Source organism: Malus sylvestris, chromosome 5 (genome assembly GCF_916048215.2).
Source record: "Malus sylvestris chromosome 5, drMalSylv7.2, whole genome shotgun sequence".
Classification (NCBI taxonomy): domain Eukaryota; kingdom Viridiplantae; phylum Streptophyta; class Magnoliopsida; order Rosales; family Rosaceae; genus Malus; species Malus sylvestris.
Genome location: NC_062264.1, coordinates 19,877,680 through 19,897,132, shown reverse-complemented (window position 1 = coordinate 19,897,132; position 19,453 = coordinate 19,877,680). Strand labels below are relative to the sequence as shown.

General features: G+C 35.9%; 2 protein-coding genes across 2 annotated transcripts; one reads left to right on the top strand and one right to left on the bottom strand.

Annotated features, from left to right (window-relative positions):
• Positions 1 to 379: 379 nt before the first annotated feature.
• On the bottom strand, positions 380 to 4,282 carry LOC126623321 (ATP-dependent Clp protease proteolytic subunit-related protein 1, chloroplastic-like). The gene is made up of 9 exons (XM_050292172.1): positions 3,892 to 4,282; positions 2,368 to 2,483; positions 2,032 to 2,235; positions 1,813 to 1,917; positions 1,640 to 1,702; positions 1,262 to 1,373; positions 1,067 to 1,128; positions 807 to 989; positions 380 to 720 (listed from the first exon to the last, which is right to left on the bottom strand). Exons 1-9 carry the CDS (start codon positions 4,268 to 4,270, stop codon positions 634 to 636), a joined length of 1,311 nt encoding a protein of 436 aa, XP_050148129.1. The 5' UTR covers positions 4,271 to 4,282; the 3' UTR covers positions 380 to 633.
• A 6,286-nt stretch (positions 4,283 to 10,568) lies between these two features.
• On the top strand, positions 10,569 to 11,786 carry LOC126623323 (zinc finger protein ZAT10-like). The gene has a single exon (XM_050292173.1). The coding sequence runs from the start codon at positions 10,855 to 10,857 to the stop codon at positions 11,593 to 11,595; it is 741 nt and encodes a 246-aa protein (XP_050148130.1). The 5' UTR covers positions 10,569 to 10,854; the 3' UTR covers positions 11,596 to 11,786.
• The last annotated feature ends 7,667 nt before the right edge of the window (positions 11,787 to 19,453 follow it).

The following is a 19,453-nucleotide window of genomic DNA, read 5'->3' as shown; positions in this document are numbered from 1 at the left end:
GCCCGACTAACGCCTAGCGACTTTTAGAACCTTGATATTAAGATAAAATTGAACTTTTCGTTAATTGTTGGCATGTGAGGTTTACATGTGAGGTTAATTTAATCTTTTTAATCTCACATGTGAGCCTAATGTGCTAATAATTAATGAAGAGTTGACAAATTTTTCAATTTTGGGTCTACATCCTATCAAACTTCAATACGGGTTTAAACATGAGCTATCTTCCAACCACCCTATCAGCACAAAGACTACTCCATTTAAGCCTTCTGTTTTTATTGCTTAGGAGGAAATAGAAATATCGGAACCAATTTCTTCAAAAACATGGGAAGTCGTAGTATTCAAAAGTATCGACATAAATACGAGGTGTATGATCCCCTAAAGATAAAGATAAAAGGAGCTTTCTATGTAATTGTGGTTCTACATGCTGTTTTTCTTTTCCAGACGATATTCCATATGATATTTGACATTACACTTACCCGAAAACTACCCACACATACAGGATCAGAAGTATCACAAAAGGGGTGGAGGTAATCAGTCTTCAGCCAAAACCCTGCTCCTCCAACGTACTAGATACCGGAAAGTAGCGAGGGCTAGCTCAAATCTTTCCTTTGTATATGCAATGCCATTTCTTCGCAATCACCTGAATCCGGATGGAGCTGCTTGTGGACCGCCCACTGCTCCTCTCCTCATAGCTCGTGATTGCGAAAGCATCTCATCATAATTCTGATCAAAGAATTCTCTTTCAGAAATTGAATACGGGCATTTAGCAGCAGAGAGATCAATGGAAAAAATTGCAATGAGAAAAGTACCCGTTTCTCAAATGCTGCATCACGTGAGTCGATTATCTTGTCTACGATTCCATACTCTATGGCTTCTTGTGCTTGAAAATATTTAGGCCGCCGGACATCTTTAGATAGTTCTTCCTTGGACTTCCCTGTTCCCTTTGCAAGTAAATCAATGTAATACTCTGTGTTTGCATCCAGTTCCTTGGCCTGACAAGTTTTAACAGAAAATGTGTGAGAGAGGGGAAGGAGAGAAAAATGGAGGGCAGAGGCGGCGTGACAAGTACCTTAATCCACATGTCGATGACTGACCCACTTGACCTGCTGACCTTTGGTAAATATAATTTTGCTGCGATTAATAGAAAAACAGTGATCAAAATGTACACAACAAAGGGGTGAAAACAATAGCACCCTCTTTACAGCTTCCCACATTGTATGAAAATGGGTTAAAAGGTATGCGAGATTTGAAGATGGAATCATACTGGAGGAATTTGGCTGTACGGCACGATAACCCTTTGCCCCAAGTGACAGAAGCAGTGCGGCTTGACCATATGCCATGCCACAATTCACAGTATACACATCTGATTTGACATACTGCATGCAGAAAAAATCAATAGCAGGTTAGATTGTTCAAATTGGTAGAAAAAGAAACGGCTAGGGCTTTTCAATGGATATTGTTTCCCAATAACATGACAGACCATATATTGGCATGGCACTGACTTTTGCACATTTTTTTAAAATATATCATCCCATATAACAGACATATATGGTACACGATGAAAATTACCATTCTACGTAACTGATTTCCATTATAAATAGATATAAACAGAATACCTTCTAAAGTTGATAATAATACTTACACTCATCATGTCAGCTATGGCATATGCTTCGGTTTCAGATCCAACACTCTCCATCTTCTCATTCTAAAATGCACCAAAAAAATTAATACGGATAGGTAATACTTCAAGATAGGGAAAATAATGGGGGAAACCTTTGATGTTATATTGCACTCATAATTGCTTCCAACACTAACCTGTGTCCCCGATGAATTTATGTACAAGTATATAGGCTTAGAAGGGTTATCATAATCCAACCACATAAACTGAGCGACAAGAAGCTCAGTTACTGCTGGTACAATCTACAGAAGTCAGATAAAATATAAAATGCTGAGTCAGAACAAAATGAATGAATGGTTTGTGAAGAAAGAAACTTGTTGCCAGAATTATAATTAAAAATATATATAATCTCTTACTGGCATGCCCAAATAGCATATCCGAGCATCTAAAAGTAAGGAAGGCAGATCAGGAGGAGCAGTTCGGGGTCTTCCATTTCCTCTTGCACCTCCCCGATACATGCTCACACTCATACTGTATTGTGAAGGGCCCTTGCCATCCATGCCTGACATACTATACATCCCTCCATGATTCAAGTAGTTGTTGGCAGATGAGATGCTTTGCTGTTAAATTTTGGATAAGAACATGTCTAGTTAGTTGATTTGCCGCATTTAGTTTAGTTTAATTGAAATCCACTTAGCCCTTCTATTAATACGGAGCCACTTAAAACTTGTTAGAGTGTATGGTGAGTGAACCTCTGTAACTTTTTCTGACTGACGTCTGGCAGGATTATCTTCTGTCATGAACATGTCCATTTGGGTAGGAGAAAGGCCATACAGATAATGTGGCACATTCTTAAAATTATCCATCACTACAAATGAGAACAATGAAGAAGGTAAGGAAGAAATTTAACTTATTTCACTTGGATTATAATTGGCATTCCAAATTTCCATATTTTTGGGAAATTAAAGCATCAGAAGACTAAAGTTTCAAATAAATTGCAAAAGGCTGAAAATTAGCATAAAAAGGACTGAATCAAATTGCAATATTGATAAATCAGAAAAATCGGAATGTTAAGATCCATAATATTAGCAACCTTAAAAACCTTGATATTTTTTTTTTTTTAACAAACGATATTATATACACCAAAGGGGTGGGGAAGTGGGCTAAGCCTCACAATGGGCTGGCAATAATGCGGTTCAAGTTCGCCTTTGGCGAGAATCGAACCTAAGACCTCTCACAAGTGAAGAGGAATACCACTAGACCGTAGTACTAAGTGGCTAAAAACTTTGATACTAATCGTCAAGGTACAAGCATTCCCCACCGAAAAAAATAGAACCATCCTGTTCTAGCATATGAGCTATTGATTTTGTTTCCCACACAAACACATTTTCAAGGACAAGTTCAACCCGTGAGTTCTAAACCTTGGTATCAGTGCATGAAATGAGGGACTTAAGGTGCTAAGTCATTGAATACTAGTAAGTGAGGAAGATACCAAAAAGTGAAGAAGGCAAAAATTGGATCAGTGTTGATACAGGAAGTTGACGAGGCAATAGGGCTTTGAAACCCATGTCCCACATTGAAAATACAGACCATTCCAACTTAGGAAACGATTGCTAACCAGTTTTACATGAACAAGTTGTTAACATCAATGGTTAGTGGCTATTACCTTTATCGACATAGCTCATATATAATGCTGAAGTATAATAAGCACTGAACTTTTAGTGCTTTTAGGGAACACTCAACCACTACATGTAGATATACACTAATCCAAATTATACAATCGTCAACAACGCACTTCTCTTGAATTCTCCAATCAAATTATGGTCAGTCTCATTCACTTTCGACATATAGAGCATGAACACTCTAGCCCACCACAACAGTTCCTCTTCCTGAATAGAATGATGCCTGGTAATAATATGGCAACATGAAATTGCCCTCAATTTTGTCTAAATTTACTACCTTCTTCAACCAAATAAAACCTATTGTCCCCTCAAATATCATAAGATTAACAACTAAATGTTCAAAATTTCAACTTTCCCTATACTCCCTACCTCTTTACGCAGCAACCCAATTGAAATTTTGAAACTCCCATCCCAAAACCCAAAAAACAAAAAAACAAAAAACAAAATCAGAAAGGAAACAATACCCACATAGAAAATTTTGATTAAAATACAGAAACGAATCACAAAATCCCCACTTAAAACAAAATTAGGAGAGATGGCAATCTACAAAAATCAATAAACAAAAAATTGAGGAAAAGGGTAGTGAAAACTCACCTCCAACTTTGAGATTTTCCTGCCGGAACTGCTTGGGAACGTGGTCCGAAGCTTTAGCATAAGCAGACTTGAAGCGTCTCTGAGCTTTCAATCTTAAGGGAAAGAGAGGTGGTGCAGCGACGACCTTGATGCCGTGAACGAAGGTGTTTGGGATCCCAGCATTAAAGGCGCCTGTTTGGCGACCTTGGCTGCTGTCTAAGGCGGCTGACGGCGGATCTGAGAGCGGAGAGAGCAGAGAAGTCGCCATGGATAAAGAGAGAGATTTCTCGAAGCTGAGGACAGTGTCGAGCTCTTCAGTATGAATGCTAATTTTGGGAAGCACACAGAGCCAAGAGATGTTTGAGTACGTGTGAGATACAGGATGCTCCATAGAGTCCATAATCCATGGGCTCATGGGTGTGGGTTGGGTCGGATCTATTTATGTTATTGGGCTTGAATAGATGGATCCAGCCCATGAGAGTGTTAATCGGTTGTTTCCACTTGGGATGGTTCCAATTGGGCCTCAAAATACATATGAGTGCAAGAGTGTTAGTGGTTTGTTTCCTCGCTCTCTTTTTTTTCTTCTCAATATACGCCGCGGTATTTGGGAAGAAGGAATCGAACATAAGATTTGAGTGCAATGTCTTAATTACTTGAATTAAAAGCTCCTTATATTTGTACGTAGTTTGTGGTTAGTGACTTGTAACTCAAAGTTCATGCAACTCACAACCTAAAGCTTGTGAGGCTTCTCCAATTTTTTTGCGTGAATATGATTCCCATACATAAGAATCAGGCTGCCTAAGTTTGATTCTTATAACATTGTTTCAATAGTAGTGCGACTTAAATAGTTGTGAGAGGTATATTCTATCCAAATCAAATTCAAAATACCCATATGAGACTTAAATTTTTCAACTTAAGATATGAGTAGCTCAAAATTTTCGACTCACCATGGAAGGCAGTACTATTGTCACGTCCCGATCCCGACATACGTCCCTGATCGACACATGACGTCATCATGTATCCGTATATCTAACATACCCCGCCTTCGGGATATGGACAAAGCACAACTCAAGATTCAGGTTACGTAGTAATTTTCGTATACTTTATGGCTACACATAACATCCTCGTTAGACTACCTACGTATCCTAAATAGGGATCAAGCCATTTGTAGTTCACCTTCACTACACTCGAACAATCATCACATAAATCACTATGTCTCAACATAATACCACACAACAGACATGCAACATTACAAGGAACATTCGACGAAGTGCAACATAAAACTCCAGCCATATTGGTCAACAAGTCTAATCATAATGACAACAATAACAACCAACATCATTCCACAATCACATCAATTAATAACACATACCATACACCGAAATGCAAGGCTAGAGCGACACAGTTCGACCAAAGCCTACATCTCTGAAGCTAAAATCAAATCCAAATAACCAACAAGTCAAATGATGCGATTTCAGACCACTTAACGAAATCCATCAACATCAGGTTTCGAACTACTCAAAGGAACCAAGACAACAAAAGAGATTCTAGACCACTCAACGGAATTGCGGAGTAGAAGGAATTCCAAACCACTCAACGAAATCGCGGAGTACAATGCATATCAGACCACTCTCCTTTCTCTCCCTTTTCTTCTTTTAGATTGGCCAATTCCCCATCCCAATCTCTCCTTTCTTTTCTCTCCTTTCCATCCTAGCGACACGCATGGCTTCTTCCCAGCCGTTGCTGCTCCAACAAATCTAACTCCAAATTACAATCCGTTTGCGCTCACAAGTTCGTAACGACATGTACTATCCAAATATATAAAGAAATCTGAAAAATTATGAAAGGAAATAAATACGTCCTCGAAAATTCCGTTTAGTTCATTAAGGGCATTTTCATCATTTTACTTATTGAAAAATTTATACGCCATAAATATAAACGCGTTGAACTACGAATAAGAATACAAAATACAAAATACAAAATACAAAATACATAATTTTAAACAGTGAAATACGGGGATGGGATTTCACAACTATGTTAAGCATCGACATTAAAAGTTTGTCCAACTCATCTTTATTGTTAAATTCTTGTGTTTTAGAAATAAAATCAAGCTAGATCCAATTAAAGCCAAATCAATTTTTCCAAGTTAAAACTCTCAACTAAGCATTCATAAGTTGGAAAGATGCCAAAGTTTGACTAATGGTTTCGAACTTTTGTGGTTTTTTTATCCTTCTAACAAAAATTTAAAAAAAATTAAAAAAAAAAGAAGACAAAATTACAAAGATAAGAGAGTCAAATATGGTCTACTTTCCTCCACAGTTTCTTGAAGTTTCTAATTCATCTGTACACCACAGAAAAGAAAAGGGCAAAAATATAATAATAATTATGCAGATTAATACAAGTAATTAAAATAAAACTTAATTAGGCAGCCAAAACCCCTAGGTTGGAAGTGATTATGTGAGGCATGACTTCAGCTGCTTTACTTGTACCTTCTTTCACTCAATACATATATGCTAGTCATGCAAAGCGTGTGGCAAATTTTTATTTTTTATTTTTAAATATACTCTATAATTTATTTTAAATACTAACTAACTTTACTGTTGCTTTAAAAATTCAAAGAAATAAACAACAAAAACTGCCCACTATTTGGGGGATTCTTTTATTTTTCAGAATTTTTAATTAATTTCTTTTAATTCAAATATTATCGTTTTAACATTTTAATTAGAGAGGGGCATTTGTAATATATTGAAAGTTTCAAAGAGAAAAATAACTAAAAAATAATACGATCATATGCACTTCTCCAAACTTTGTCGGGTAGCATTTACGGAGTGTACCAAAGTTTGACGCCACCACACCCGCCTTGACTTGGACAACAAGCTTACGTACCTCCCCACGTCAACAAGATTTAAACTACAAGAAAGCAAACCCTAACAAGCTCCGTTAAATTGAGGAAATATAATTGGAAAAAAATGTGTTGAAGAATTCAACTCCGTTAAATTGAGGAAATATAATTGGAAAAAAATAATTCGAAAAAAACCCTAACAAGCTCTGAATTTCAACAAACACATGTTATTTGAATCAATTAAATTCAGTGAAACAATTATAAACAATGAGAAGAGCGACAACGAGGACTCTACTCCAGTCGCACACCAAACAAAATACATACGAGTTTTAGAGTTACAATTCCAAAAGTGTGGAAGGGCATTACAAATGCGAACAGCTTGACACGGTCCCCCATGCAACTGCTAACTGATTGCTTGTCGGTTTTCAAAAAATGTGAACTCAAGACCTCGCGAGCTGCCACGTGGTCAATTCGTGAAGAGAGGAGCGCGTACGTAGCGTGTCGTACGCTCGACGGTTGGTTGCGCGTCGTTGAAGCCACTCTTTAGTCGACTTTGCCTCCTCAGTCCTCACTCTGCTTAGCTCGCTGGATAGTGTTTTTACACAAATACCCCTGACACCATTGGCTTGCTAGATAAAACCCCTAAAATCTCAACTTCCCTAGATAAAACTAGATCCGAACGAGAAGATTATTTACAAAGAACGATAAATTTTTTATATTTGCGTTATAATCCTAGAGAGATTAAATTTATAATCTAAATTTTGGAAATTAAAGAATATGTAAGTTGATGATATGTTTATTACTTAAACGTTGATAAACGTGCTCATCCCTATTGGTGACACATCATTTAATTTACAAATTTTGTCTCCAAACTTGTTGAGTATGAGAATTGCATTCTCAACAAACTTAACACATAAACAAGTCATGTCTTATTTTCGATGCTTAAATCTTTTAGTCAAATTAGAAAGAGCATTATGCTCTTTTCTCTGCACTCATGTTTGAATTTTATTTTTTGTAGTTTAAACGAATTTAGTGTAAAATATCACATGCATACAAAAATATCTTATCTTCATTTCATATTCAAGTATTGGTAGCTTATACTTTTTCAAAGTGAGTAATGAAGACTACAATTTTTTTTTTTTTTTATGTCCAACTTTCTCTAGTAGAAAAATCGATAAAAACAAAAAGGACTTGCACATAACAGGTGAACCATCACTTCTTATACATAGCCTTGTATTAGTAGTCCTAAACGTCATGGTATTAGTGAATCCATTTTATAAAAATGTATGTCAATAAACACATTCATAGCATTGGTCAACCAAGGAAGTGCTCAAGACCCATCCATCATCAACTCCTAATAACCAGATCAAATCTATTCATCGCAATAAATAGATAGAAAATAAACAAAGGCAAATGAGAGAGGAAAGTGACTTGAAGCATCAGGCGATGATCAAATTTACTTGCTAAACATTGAATTCAAAGTTCAAACTCAATGGCTCAAGTCGTTGTTTTAAAATCGATATGCGTTTCTAGCTGGTCTTGAAAGTTAAATATTTTGGAAGGGCAGTTTGGTAAAAGCAAGCGTTGTAGGGCAAAAGAAGTCTTGTTTTTTTTTTCTAGAAAACAACGAGGATAATCATGGGAATGACAATTAAGCACACGTGGCTAACAATGCATGTTCCTCGCGAAATTTAGTTGTCTTTCCAGAAGCCCCAAACCCAACACTAAACTACCGAAAATTGCAAGCACTGATGAGTGATGAGAAATCAGATCCTCAGATATGGAGAGTTAAAAGGTGGGACCCGTATGTGTGTGTGTGTATATATATATTATACGTGGGAAGAGCATGACCGATCAACTTGTCAGCACAAGTGGAATTAGAAATTTGGAGAAATAAGCATTCATCCTTACTCACCTCACCGTCACGTAAGCTAAGACGTAAAGACTCGGGTGGATTTCCACTGTACAGGGTTGGGGGTTTTCCCTTTGTCACACAAAGAACAATTAACAGTAAACCCACAACAAGTAAAGACTTCTTCAAATATTAGATAGAGAAATATCGTTAAATCGAAAACTTGTTAATTTAATTCAATTTAATTTGTCAACTAAATTAGTATGCTTGTAGCTCAGATGCAATTTGTGGGCTTGGTAACCCGAAAAGGTGCATATTGAAGCAATAGTTTGAACGGCGTTATGTCATGACCTTCACTTTGAACCTCATGTGGTCCAACCAAACTAGATCGTATGAGTTGTTTTTATATACAAATGATGTTTTACTTGACACTAATCTAAATTGTATGGAGGGAGATTCAAACTTGGGTGTATAGTGAGGAGTACATCCCGTCTAACCAGTGTGACTACAAGCACATATGCAACTAGATCGTATAGGTTAATAATCCAAAAGTGAACCCACTTGATGAGTTTTTTGTATCTCACTAAGTGTCTACTTATCCTTGTTAATATCTTCCCTAACCCCGTATCAACCCTAGAAATTCCTTTGTAACTGATAGTATAAATAATCTTATTGTTCAATGAAGAGAATTGAACCACATTATTGTTAGCCCATTGTGAAGCTAAGTCCACCGCTCTCTCCGTTAGTGTAGATAATATTGTTTGTTAAAAAATGAAAGAAATTGACAGAAAAGAAAGTCATAAGGAAGGGTGCATGGGATAAAACGAGTTAGAATAGAATATGTGGGTAGGAAGGATAAGGATATGGTTCTCTCAATTATAAAAAAAATGTGAAATTTAATGAATTATAAAATAAATGACGCAATGAAAATCTTCTATAATCATTAAAACATAATGAAAATATGACGAGAATGAAAAATCATTTAATTCGTATCTAACCGATCGGATTAAGGAAGATCTTTCAAATTTATTTATACCAAATGCAAAGGGACGATCATTTATACGTATCTGGCTCACATACCTCTATGTTTGAACGTTGCTCACATGCTCTTGGGCGCCTGAACACAATCTCCTAATAATAACAAGGTTGCATTTACCGCGATATATATATATATATATATATATATATATATATATATATATATATTTTATCTACTAATTTAAAAAAAAAAAGTTTTATCATCTTCTATATTTATTAGAATAATGTGAGAGAAATTAAAATTTTAAACCAAATTTACAAAGCAAATGATGTGTCAATATAAGAAATAAGCATGCTAATCGATACTTTAGTAATAATTCAATAAGCAACATCCATATCATTTGATTTACAAAATTTGGTATCCCTACAATCTCAATTTTTTGGAACTTGATTTGTTGTCTATAGATAGCAACAATGATGCCATAATATCTATGTCACTAACCTCACTAAAAGTGCAACCTTTTTCTTATATGATAAGTGCCCATGATGTAGAATATGATAAAAATTGTTTAAAGTGTGCTAAAAAGTATTGATCAAAAAGTAGTAATTAGTTCCTTTCTCGTTAAACACACCGACAAGGATCACCAAGACAACATTGAGGATTCCTCTCCCAGTATTCCTATCCATCTTTTAAAAAATGACAAAGTTGTTAGCCTTGTGATTTCCACTTTCCATGAGTAATTAGTAAATATTTAGTAATAATCAACAAGTATAACAACTAATTAGACAAAAATAGTTGGAATCCGCTCGAAGAAATCCGATAAAATTCAAACGATAGATACACAAGAGAAGAATTTGAAAGAGGGTGGCGTGTTGTGCACGCACTAGGACCCAAGTAGTGAGATTTGTTTTGGTTTGGTGGACGCAAAGAGAAAGCAAAGTAAGTTAAAGTAAGCAGGCGTACAAATGTTTTGACCTGGAAGAAGTCCCAACAAAAAGCTCAGCCCACCGCCTCCCTCCCCTCCCACCACTCCCACTCCTTTCTACCCTTTTCCTTAGTTGACCGACTTCTCTCCTTTCACCAACTCTTACCCAAATCCCACATATAAATACACCACCTCCCCTCCTCACTCTCTCCACCACCACCACAACCACAACCACAACCCAATCCCACCAAAAACAATAAACTCAATCCTCCTCGCACCATAATCTCCAAGGGCAGTGAAACCAGTCTCCGTCTTTGTATCTCGACAACCATATCGATCACATATTTTTCGCGTTTTGGCGCACGTGAAAATTGATAAAAAAAAAAATGGCCTTAGAGGCTTTGAAATCCGCGAGTACCACCACTAATACTTCTCCACCCTTCTCATCGTTTGAAGAGGCGGACGATCGTCGTCAAGCAAATCACCAAATCCACTCCAAAGAGCCATGGGCAAAGAGGAAGCGCTCTAAGCGGCCTCGCAGCGAAGACCCGCCTACCGAAGAGGAGTACCTCGCTCTCTGCCTCATCATGCTCGCCCGCGGCACCACTGCCGCCGTCACCACTAGCAGCTCTGAATCGCCGGCGCAGCCGCCGTCTGGGGAACTTTCTTACAAGTGCTCTGTTTGTAACAAGGGGTTCTCCTCTTACCAAGCTCTTGGAGGACACAAGGCCAGCCACCGGAAATCCGACTCTTCCGCCGCCGCCGCTGCCACGGTGGATCATCCAATCGCCGCTGCTTCCGCCGGACCGGCAACAAGCGCTAGGACCCACGAGTGCTCTATCTGCCACAAGACCTTCCCCACCGGCCAGGCCTTGGGTGGACACAAGCGCTGCCACTACGACGGCGGTAGCGCTGTCACTACTTCCGAAGGCGGCGGTGCTGGGGCCTCGAGCCACAGTCAGAGTCAGAGTCATCAGAGTCAACGCGGCTTTGACCTGAACCTGCCGGCGTTGCCGGAGTTCTGGCCTGGGTTCGGCGCTGACAAGAAGAGTCAACTCTCCGGCGAGCAGGAGGTGCAGAGCCCGATGGTGGCCAAGAAGCCGCGGTGGTTGTTGGGTCGAGATTGATTTGGATTTACGTGAATTACAAAGCCCCGTATAGCTAGCTAGCTCATAGCTGCATGTTTTTTAATTTTAATTTTATTTTCTCTTTTTTATTTGAGTTGTTGAATGGTGTACAGAAAATTCAATTCGTTCATTGTTTGTAAACAATGTTCTAGTGTCTCCAATTGGTTATTTAATTACTATTTTCTATTCTATTCGATTTGGGTTTTAATTAATTCAATTTTGTTACGTAATTATAAATTATTTTCTTTTCGTTATTGCTCTGTATTTACCACGGGTGTTAAGCTCTAACCATATAGAACACCAAAACAAATTTTATGACCAATAATCGAGCAAGCTCAACTTTGTGCAACAAATATTTCAGAAATGAGAGAGATTTTATGTAAGGCTATTCTTGTCGATTCAGCGTTCTGTTTTGCCATCAAGTGTATAAATTTATACAGTAACTAAATCGTTACTTTTGTCCATACATCTGGTGCCACTTGAGATGTTTACCGCAATTTTACACAATGACTCAAAGTTCACGTTTATCTATTCTGATGGCACCCAAGATCCTTATAGGCATATGTAAATTTGATTGGGATATTTTCATTTGATTGTCGAATCAAGTTTTTGTTTTTGTTTTTATTTATTTTTTAACAAACGATAGTGTTAACAAGTGAAATTGTTAAAAGTTAAGAAGAAAATGTCATATGCCAAAATTAATAAGTGAAATTGTTCAAAATGCATAAACATTCTTTTTCTCTGTGACTACGATAAAGACCATATGGGAAAATTAAGTTCTAAATGCTTTGGTCTTCCTTTTTATTGTTCTTTAATATCTTAATTAAGGGGGTGGGGCATGCGTATTATTAGAAATCCAGCGTGAACAACGAAGGTACAGCAGGCAGGCATGCCTGCCTCACTGGTGGTGAAGTGGTGGCGGTGATAGTGGCGAGCCAAGTATGTATGTATTAACAAACATGCACGAAGCAGACAAAGTGTTTAGCCATTGAAGCCAAGGGCCAACACCATGTGGATTCACGCCTTTAATGCACATGTTGAGAGGGCATCATGATAAATTGCCTCCAGACTACATCCAATATTAATACTTTGTTAAGAGCATCTTCAACAGTTTTTTTTTTTTCTTTTCAAAATACTCTCTGAATCTAGAGAGTGTAGGACAGTTTCTAAATTTAAAGACTCAACAGACAACTTTGCTATATATTGCCAGAGAGAAATTACAGAACTATATATTGCCAGAGAGAAATTACAGAACTATGTACAAGATTAGGTGTAATTTGGAAAAATCTTTTATTAGTGAGAGTAATTACGAATTCTATGTTTTGATTAATTTATAAACTACGAACACAGTTAATAAAATTGATAAACAATGGTCAATTTAATTGGTTTTTCTCCGTTCACGACTGTTTAAGACCGACCTAGAGATAGAAAGAGAGGTATATATACACTTGCGATTCTGTTAAAAAGAAATATTAGTGACGTACGTGATTGGTAACTTAATCGAGCAAATTCGATAATTAAACATATAAATATATATGTGATAAATGTCCAGATGAAATGTTTGTAGCTACATGCATATCTGTAGCATGTTGCTTCTTTCTTTTACTTTTTCTTTTTGTTTTGGTAGTTTAGCAATTAAGCTTGATGCATATTATTCTCTAACAAACACTCATCACACTTGTCGTGTTGACGCACTCCACTCTTACTACTCTCCCGCTTTGCACGCCTGAGAATTAGAAGCTGATTAATCAGTAGTTAATGGCTTATTATTATTGCTAATTAAGCTTTGATTTCAAGTGTGAATGCGAGGTTTAATTGCCGTGTGGCCAAAGCTGCTTCCTCTAAACGCGGCATTGACAATTATACTTGCCTAATATCTTAGTTTTGCTTTTACAATCATTGCTATACTCTTGTTTAAATGGACTGTTAAACGTGAAATGTAGGTTTACAGGTAATAAGAATTTGATATATGTAAGCTTAAAATGTACGCAGCAACAAGAATTTTGCTAGGGTATAGAGAGCGTAATTCTTGACAACAAAAAGCAAATTAAATAGTGGCTTGGTTAGCGATCCACTACTAATCACACCATGTATTTATACATTATATGACATGTAAGTTGGGTTTTATCCTAAAACTTCTCTGTGTCATTATGAGTGGAACCCTTAATTGTATAAACTAGTTTGTCATCAATTATCCAATGTGGGAATCTTGTACTATTCAACAATTTTTGGCCGTATATCCTCACTTTACATTGAGTAAAGTTTTTTGTCTAGCTGAATCAAAGCGATGCAAAGCTAAATGTGGTCGTATCTGAGCCGTACACTAATTCAGTATAGTTGATCTCTTTTTATGCCTTTTAGCTCGTGCATATACTAATTTAGATAGAGAAGAACTTCCTTGATAATTGGTTTTTGTATTGAGACACCTACTAACATAAGTCTTTGACAATAGAAAGTTTCTAATCTTTTCCATAAAAAGTAATTAGCTATGAACACACGCTTCTTCATCATGGTTTTTATACTTATTTTGGTTAAAGTATACCTAATAAACCGGCTTTGGATATTTCAGTTTATCAAGTTTAATAAAAGGAACTCTTTCACACGCAACAGAAGCTGCAGAATAATTCTCGATGGGGTTGCTTCCTTGAACATGTTTGAAGATTTTGGGGGCATGCTGTGAAGAAAAAAAAGAAGTTCAGAAGGATGTTTCTGTTTGATTGCGTGCAGGAAGTGTACAGAAAACCCTAGGTGGCAATGGCATCGTAAAAATAGGATAAGCAAATTCATTTCGTTAATTGTTACTTAGTGTTCCAAACCTATGGACCAACTAAATAGATATTAGGAAAATTAGGGCTAAAAGTTTTATGGGTTCTTGAAGATGCCCTAGTCAAATAATTGGACCAGAAATTTGTGCTAGTCAAGCATGTTAACTACCTTTGCAAATCGACAAAATTTTGAGTAGCTAGTTTTTTATTTTTTACTTAATATATACAGGCAATATTTAACATTAAATTTATTTAAATTACGAAAAATTGGAATTCAAATTTTGATGTAGGTGCATCGTGTTCCAGTCAATTTAATTAAGCCGAAGTTTATAAATTATTCCTTGATTTACCTTTTTCTTGGGTTAGAAATTAAAATTCGTTAATATTGCATATCAATAGAAATTGATCTGATAATTTATGGTGGAGATTCAAGAAAATAAAGTCAAGAGAAATGTGAAAGAAAGAAGACTGGAGACCATCTGATAGTACGTCATTATTCTCATTTAATTTTCCTAATTTTCACATTTGAGGTGTTAATTACATAATACTAATGTAATTGCCATGCTTTTCTTTATAATTATTTCGATGGCTCTGCAGTCGACTCTACACACAAAACCGATCTAAAATATTTGCTTCCTAGCTCGCTTCTCTTGACTCTATCTGTTTGCAGATTTTGAAGGGTACGCAGTGACAGTAGGCGAAAGATGGTCAAAAGAAACAAAGTATTAATTTGGTAATAAAAAGATTATCCACTAGCTACTACTATTTTATTGGTGTTTAATTTAGTTTATTTGAGTTTAGTGTTTATCTTTTTCTTAAAAAATTTGGTCAGAAACAGTAATATTGATTAGTCAAAATTTATTAGGGATGGCTGGCTATACGACCAATTGGATCACATTGGAATTTAAATCACATTTTCTTGTACTAAAATTGTTCAAATTTGGTGCAACATATGATATCCATTTCTGGTACCAAACTGTTATGCGTTGGACTCCATCAAATATGTGATGGTGTTCTAGGGGAAGGAAATGACGACATAGCTTCTCTAGTTTTACATTTCATTTTCATGGAAAATTAAAATTAAATAATAATTATACAAGTATGCATGCACCTACTGTAGGGTGAGATTTTTCAACGGAAAAGGATCATTGCCGGGTCAATTTTCTGGGGATCCCAGAAATTCCGTGATCGGAAACATCCATTGTATATCGTGAGATAAAAAATCATTTTAAAATTTAAAATTTAAAATTAAATATAAATAGTATCTAATGAAAACTGACCGCATAATGTATAATGAACGGTCATATTCATAGGATTCCCAGAAAAAGGATCTAGCGAGAATCCTTTTCCAGCAGCCACTTTTATCAATATTGTTACATATAAGAATTATAATACTACGAGAAAATGTGCATGGACTAAAAGTTTTCTCCTATTTGAAAACCATTCGCATGCAACGACTCAAAGACGAGTTGTATTGGGGTTCAAAGTTGCTAATTAATTTGGTGTAAATTATTTGCAGTTGGGAAAAACCGTTGTGCGTTGGGTCAGCTGCTGAGACACCCGTGAGCCGGTTTATGACATTGTATTTGGTCGTAGCCAATATATTAGGCACATGCTTCATGTACAGTTAAATTCAAAATTGACTTTGCATACTAATACCATATATCTAACCACAGATTCCTACTCAGTTTCCCAGAAAAGAAGGGGCAAAAAACCCACAGGTAAGAGAGATTTTTAAGTGTGTTCCAAACATGATTACATATGCTTAGAGATGGCGTTGAGGGAGCAAAAGGTGCAATTGTATAGGGCCCCCCAAAATTGTTTGGTATCTTATATTTATATGTAATAATGTTATATATTAAAAATACTTTTATTAGCACTTTAAAATCTTATAATGTACTTTTTATAAGTGTAATTTTTTTTCTTTCTAAATAAAAAAATTTGGAGTGCACAATGAGATAATAGGAGAGCCAAAACAACACCTTAAAAAACGATTTTCTTTTCAATTTTATTGTATAATAATGCTATATATTCAAGTGAAACTTTAAAGTTAGAGTTTTTTAAACTTTTTTTTTCTTTATTTGGTTGCTTAAGATTGAACTGTTTTTTATTATTTAGTGAAGATTATATTTGTAACTCTTTTTACTTATTTAATGACATTTGTAAACTTACAGTGAGTCCTACACGTTGTTTTGATTTATGTTATTATTTTATAGTACCAAAATATTGTCCTACTTTTTTTAAAATAAAAACTATCTTAAAAAGGGGCCCTTTTATAAATTTCGCACAGGGCTCTCGAAATCTCAGAGACGGCCTTGCATACGCCATATGTCATTATATAAGTGGAGAAATACTTTTAAAAAAAAACTTTCGTTCATTTGTATAATAATATATGGCATACTACCCTATATTCTGGGCATATTGAAAAATCTCTTGAGATATCTACAATTTCACTCTAAGTTTTAGCTTCCTTTTATCATAGTTTAATTGCTCCAAAGTATGACTGCCCTCAGTTGTTGGAACTTGGTAGCATTGGTTTTCAATAAAGTTCTTTATCTTATAATTACGTTATGACATTTAAAAGATATTTGATGCTTGTAGGTTTTCGTTTGCCAGTCGTTAACATCGATCAAAGTTGATATGGAAAAGGGCAGGTATAAAACACACCCACTTACAAAAAAGTAAAAAAGAAAAAAGAAACATTTCAAGAGACCAGAGTCTTATTTCCTCTTCTTTTGACAACATTTCTCCTTTGAACGGCATTTCCTCTTCCTCTTTCATTTCAAACTTTTGCACACATGATTTTTCTATCGTTGTTAGACAGAGTCATTTGTTTATGCCTTGCGGATTAATTCGCTTCTATTTCATTGGTTTGGGATAGCATGTTGTATAACAAAAACAATATAATAGTAATAAACAAAAATAAATTACAATTCGAATCGTTATGATTCGGGCAGTTTAGCGCACGTAATAGTTTGTTTTGTCTTTTTAAAATGAACATTTTGTTACTATAGAGTTATAAATGGTTACACTAACGTCCCTTTCATACAACGAACCATCAAATTAACTATTATCTTTTTACATGACATTCGATAGGCCTATTTTTTACTTACATGAACGTCATATTAGTGACATAAATCATTCCTACTTATATCTAAAAGGCTAAAGATTTCTTGAAAAAAGTTCTTATTTGATTGTCCGTATGGCATTTGTATCCATTAATTTGTCATCGATACTATATACAAGCAAAAGATGAAACGGCTAAGTGTTAAAAATAAAGTTAATTTGATAGATAGATTAACAGAGAGAACAATGGTGTACTAGTTCATAAGGTAGTAAATTGTCAATTCTCAAACGTTAGGGCCCAAAATGTTACTCAACCCAGACTACAGGGATACAACAATAATTAACCCAAAAAAATGGTACAACAAAATTATGACAGTGGCCCAAGTCCAAAGCTATAAATTAGCTGGGAAACTGGGGCTTAAGATAAGTTAGTTTGCTAGTCAAGTGAACTTCAAGGACCCAAGTATACTCCTCCATCCCAATCAAATTTGTAGAGGTCCATTGAACGGCAAGTTGGACTTGAATTTTGGTCACAGGAATGGTTCCTCAAAACTATTTGTTCATGCACTTCAAGTTTTCATACAGAGAATTTTGCAAACAAGATATTCCTCCTTCTTAGGCATTCATTGAGTGACCAAGAGTGCCATAAGAAAAGAGAGGGGGAACGTGGGAAATTGAGTGTTACAGGCCTGTCAAGTAGAAGCAGAACACGCTCAATAAGTTTTTATGTGTAATTCAAACTTTGTAACACATGTTATGTATGTTTTAATTAGTTAGTATCATGCATGGTAAGTCCAAAATTATGTTTTTCTATCATTTTTTTTTGAGAAAATAAGCATTCTGGTACGTTGTATAATATCTAGGTCATGATTGCCAATTTCCTTGCGCCTGCCATGCAATTAGAAGGTTCATAACTTGAGAATTGGGTTGGTGAGAAATCATGTGAACCAGAACCAGAACCAACAGTGGAGCCGTGGAGGCTCAGGCTTATACAGGTTACACTACGCAAACAAAACGTATACAATATATACAAGGTGCGGAAAGAGACATGAAGAAATTAAATGCAAGAAAAGCAGAAGAAGAAGAAGAAGAAGAAGAAAAAGGAAAATGGTTCAGAGTACTGAGAGGTTCAGAGACTCCTGCCTGGCCTTGGCTGAATAGATACATACATATATAATTACAGTATTACACAACCACAACTTTTGTATGGCACTCTTCGTCATCATCACCATCCGGCAGTATTACAAAACCACAACTTTTGTATGGCACTCTTCATCATCATCGTGTCGTTTGTTGTCCAGTGTCCACAGAATCACACTATTCACATATGTCAGAATGCTCTGTCATGAGAGAGAGAGAGAATCTTCTGGGGGAGGGTAAAGAGCAGAAAGAGGAGGGCCTAAAAAATAATCATTTCACTGCTTTCTGGGCAAAGGCACACTTGAGAATATTGTCCATGCATGAACTTGGGCCACAAACTTTTGTGGCATGGAGGTTTCTTCTAGACGCATCTTTTAATTAATATTGTAGCAAATATATATACACACACACTACTACCGTTAGGTTGGATTTGCATGGTTAGTTCCCATATCATAATTTCCTCAATCCACAGAATTAATTGGCATGTAAGTAAAGAAAAGAAAAATATCAAACCACTATAATTGCTCTAGATTTCTGATTCTTTCTTTTGGAATTCATGGTTAGAATACCCTCCTAAAAAGCTAAAAGTATCCATCTTTATCCACATATTTCTCCTTTGAATATCTCCCACTCCTATAGTTTTATTTTTGGTCCTACCCAGTACTTAAAATTATAAAAACCATACAAAATGGTTTCTGATACAAGTTCATATCAAATATTCTAAAACTTTCATCCCCACACTGAAAAACACTAGCCTAAAAGTATTATAATGAGATTCTCTTGTGTAAGTGATATATATCAAGTATACAATACTTATCATGTGACTTTCACTAGTAGAAGAAAACATTTGCGCAACCAAACTTTATGCGATAACATAAAACTCGTAA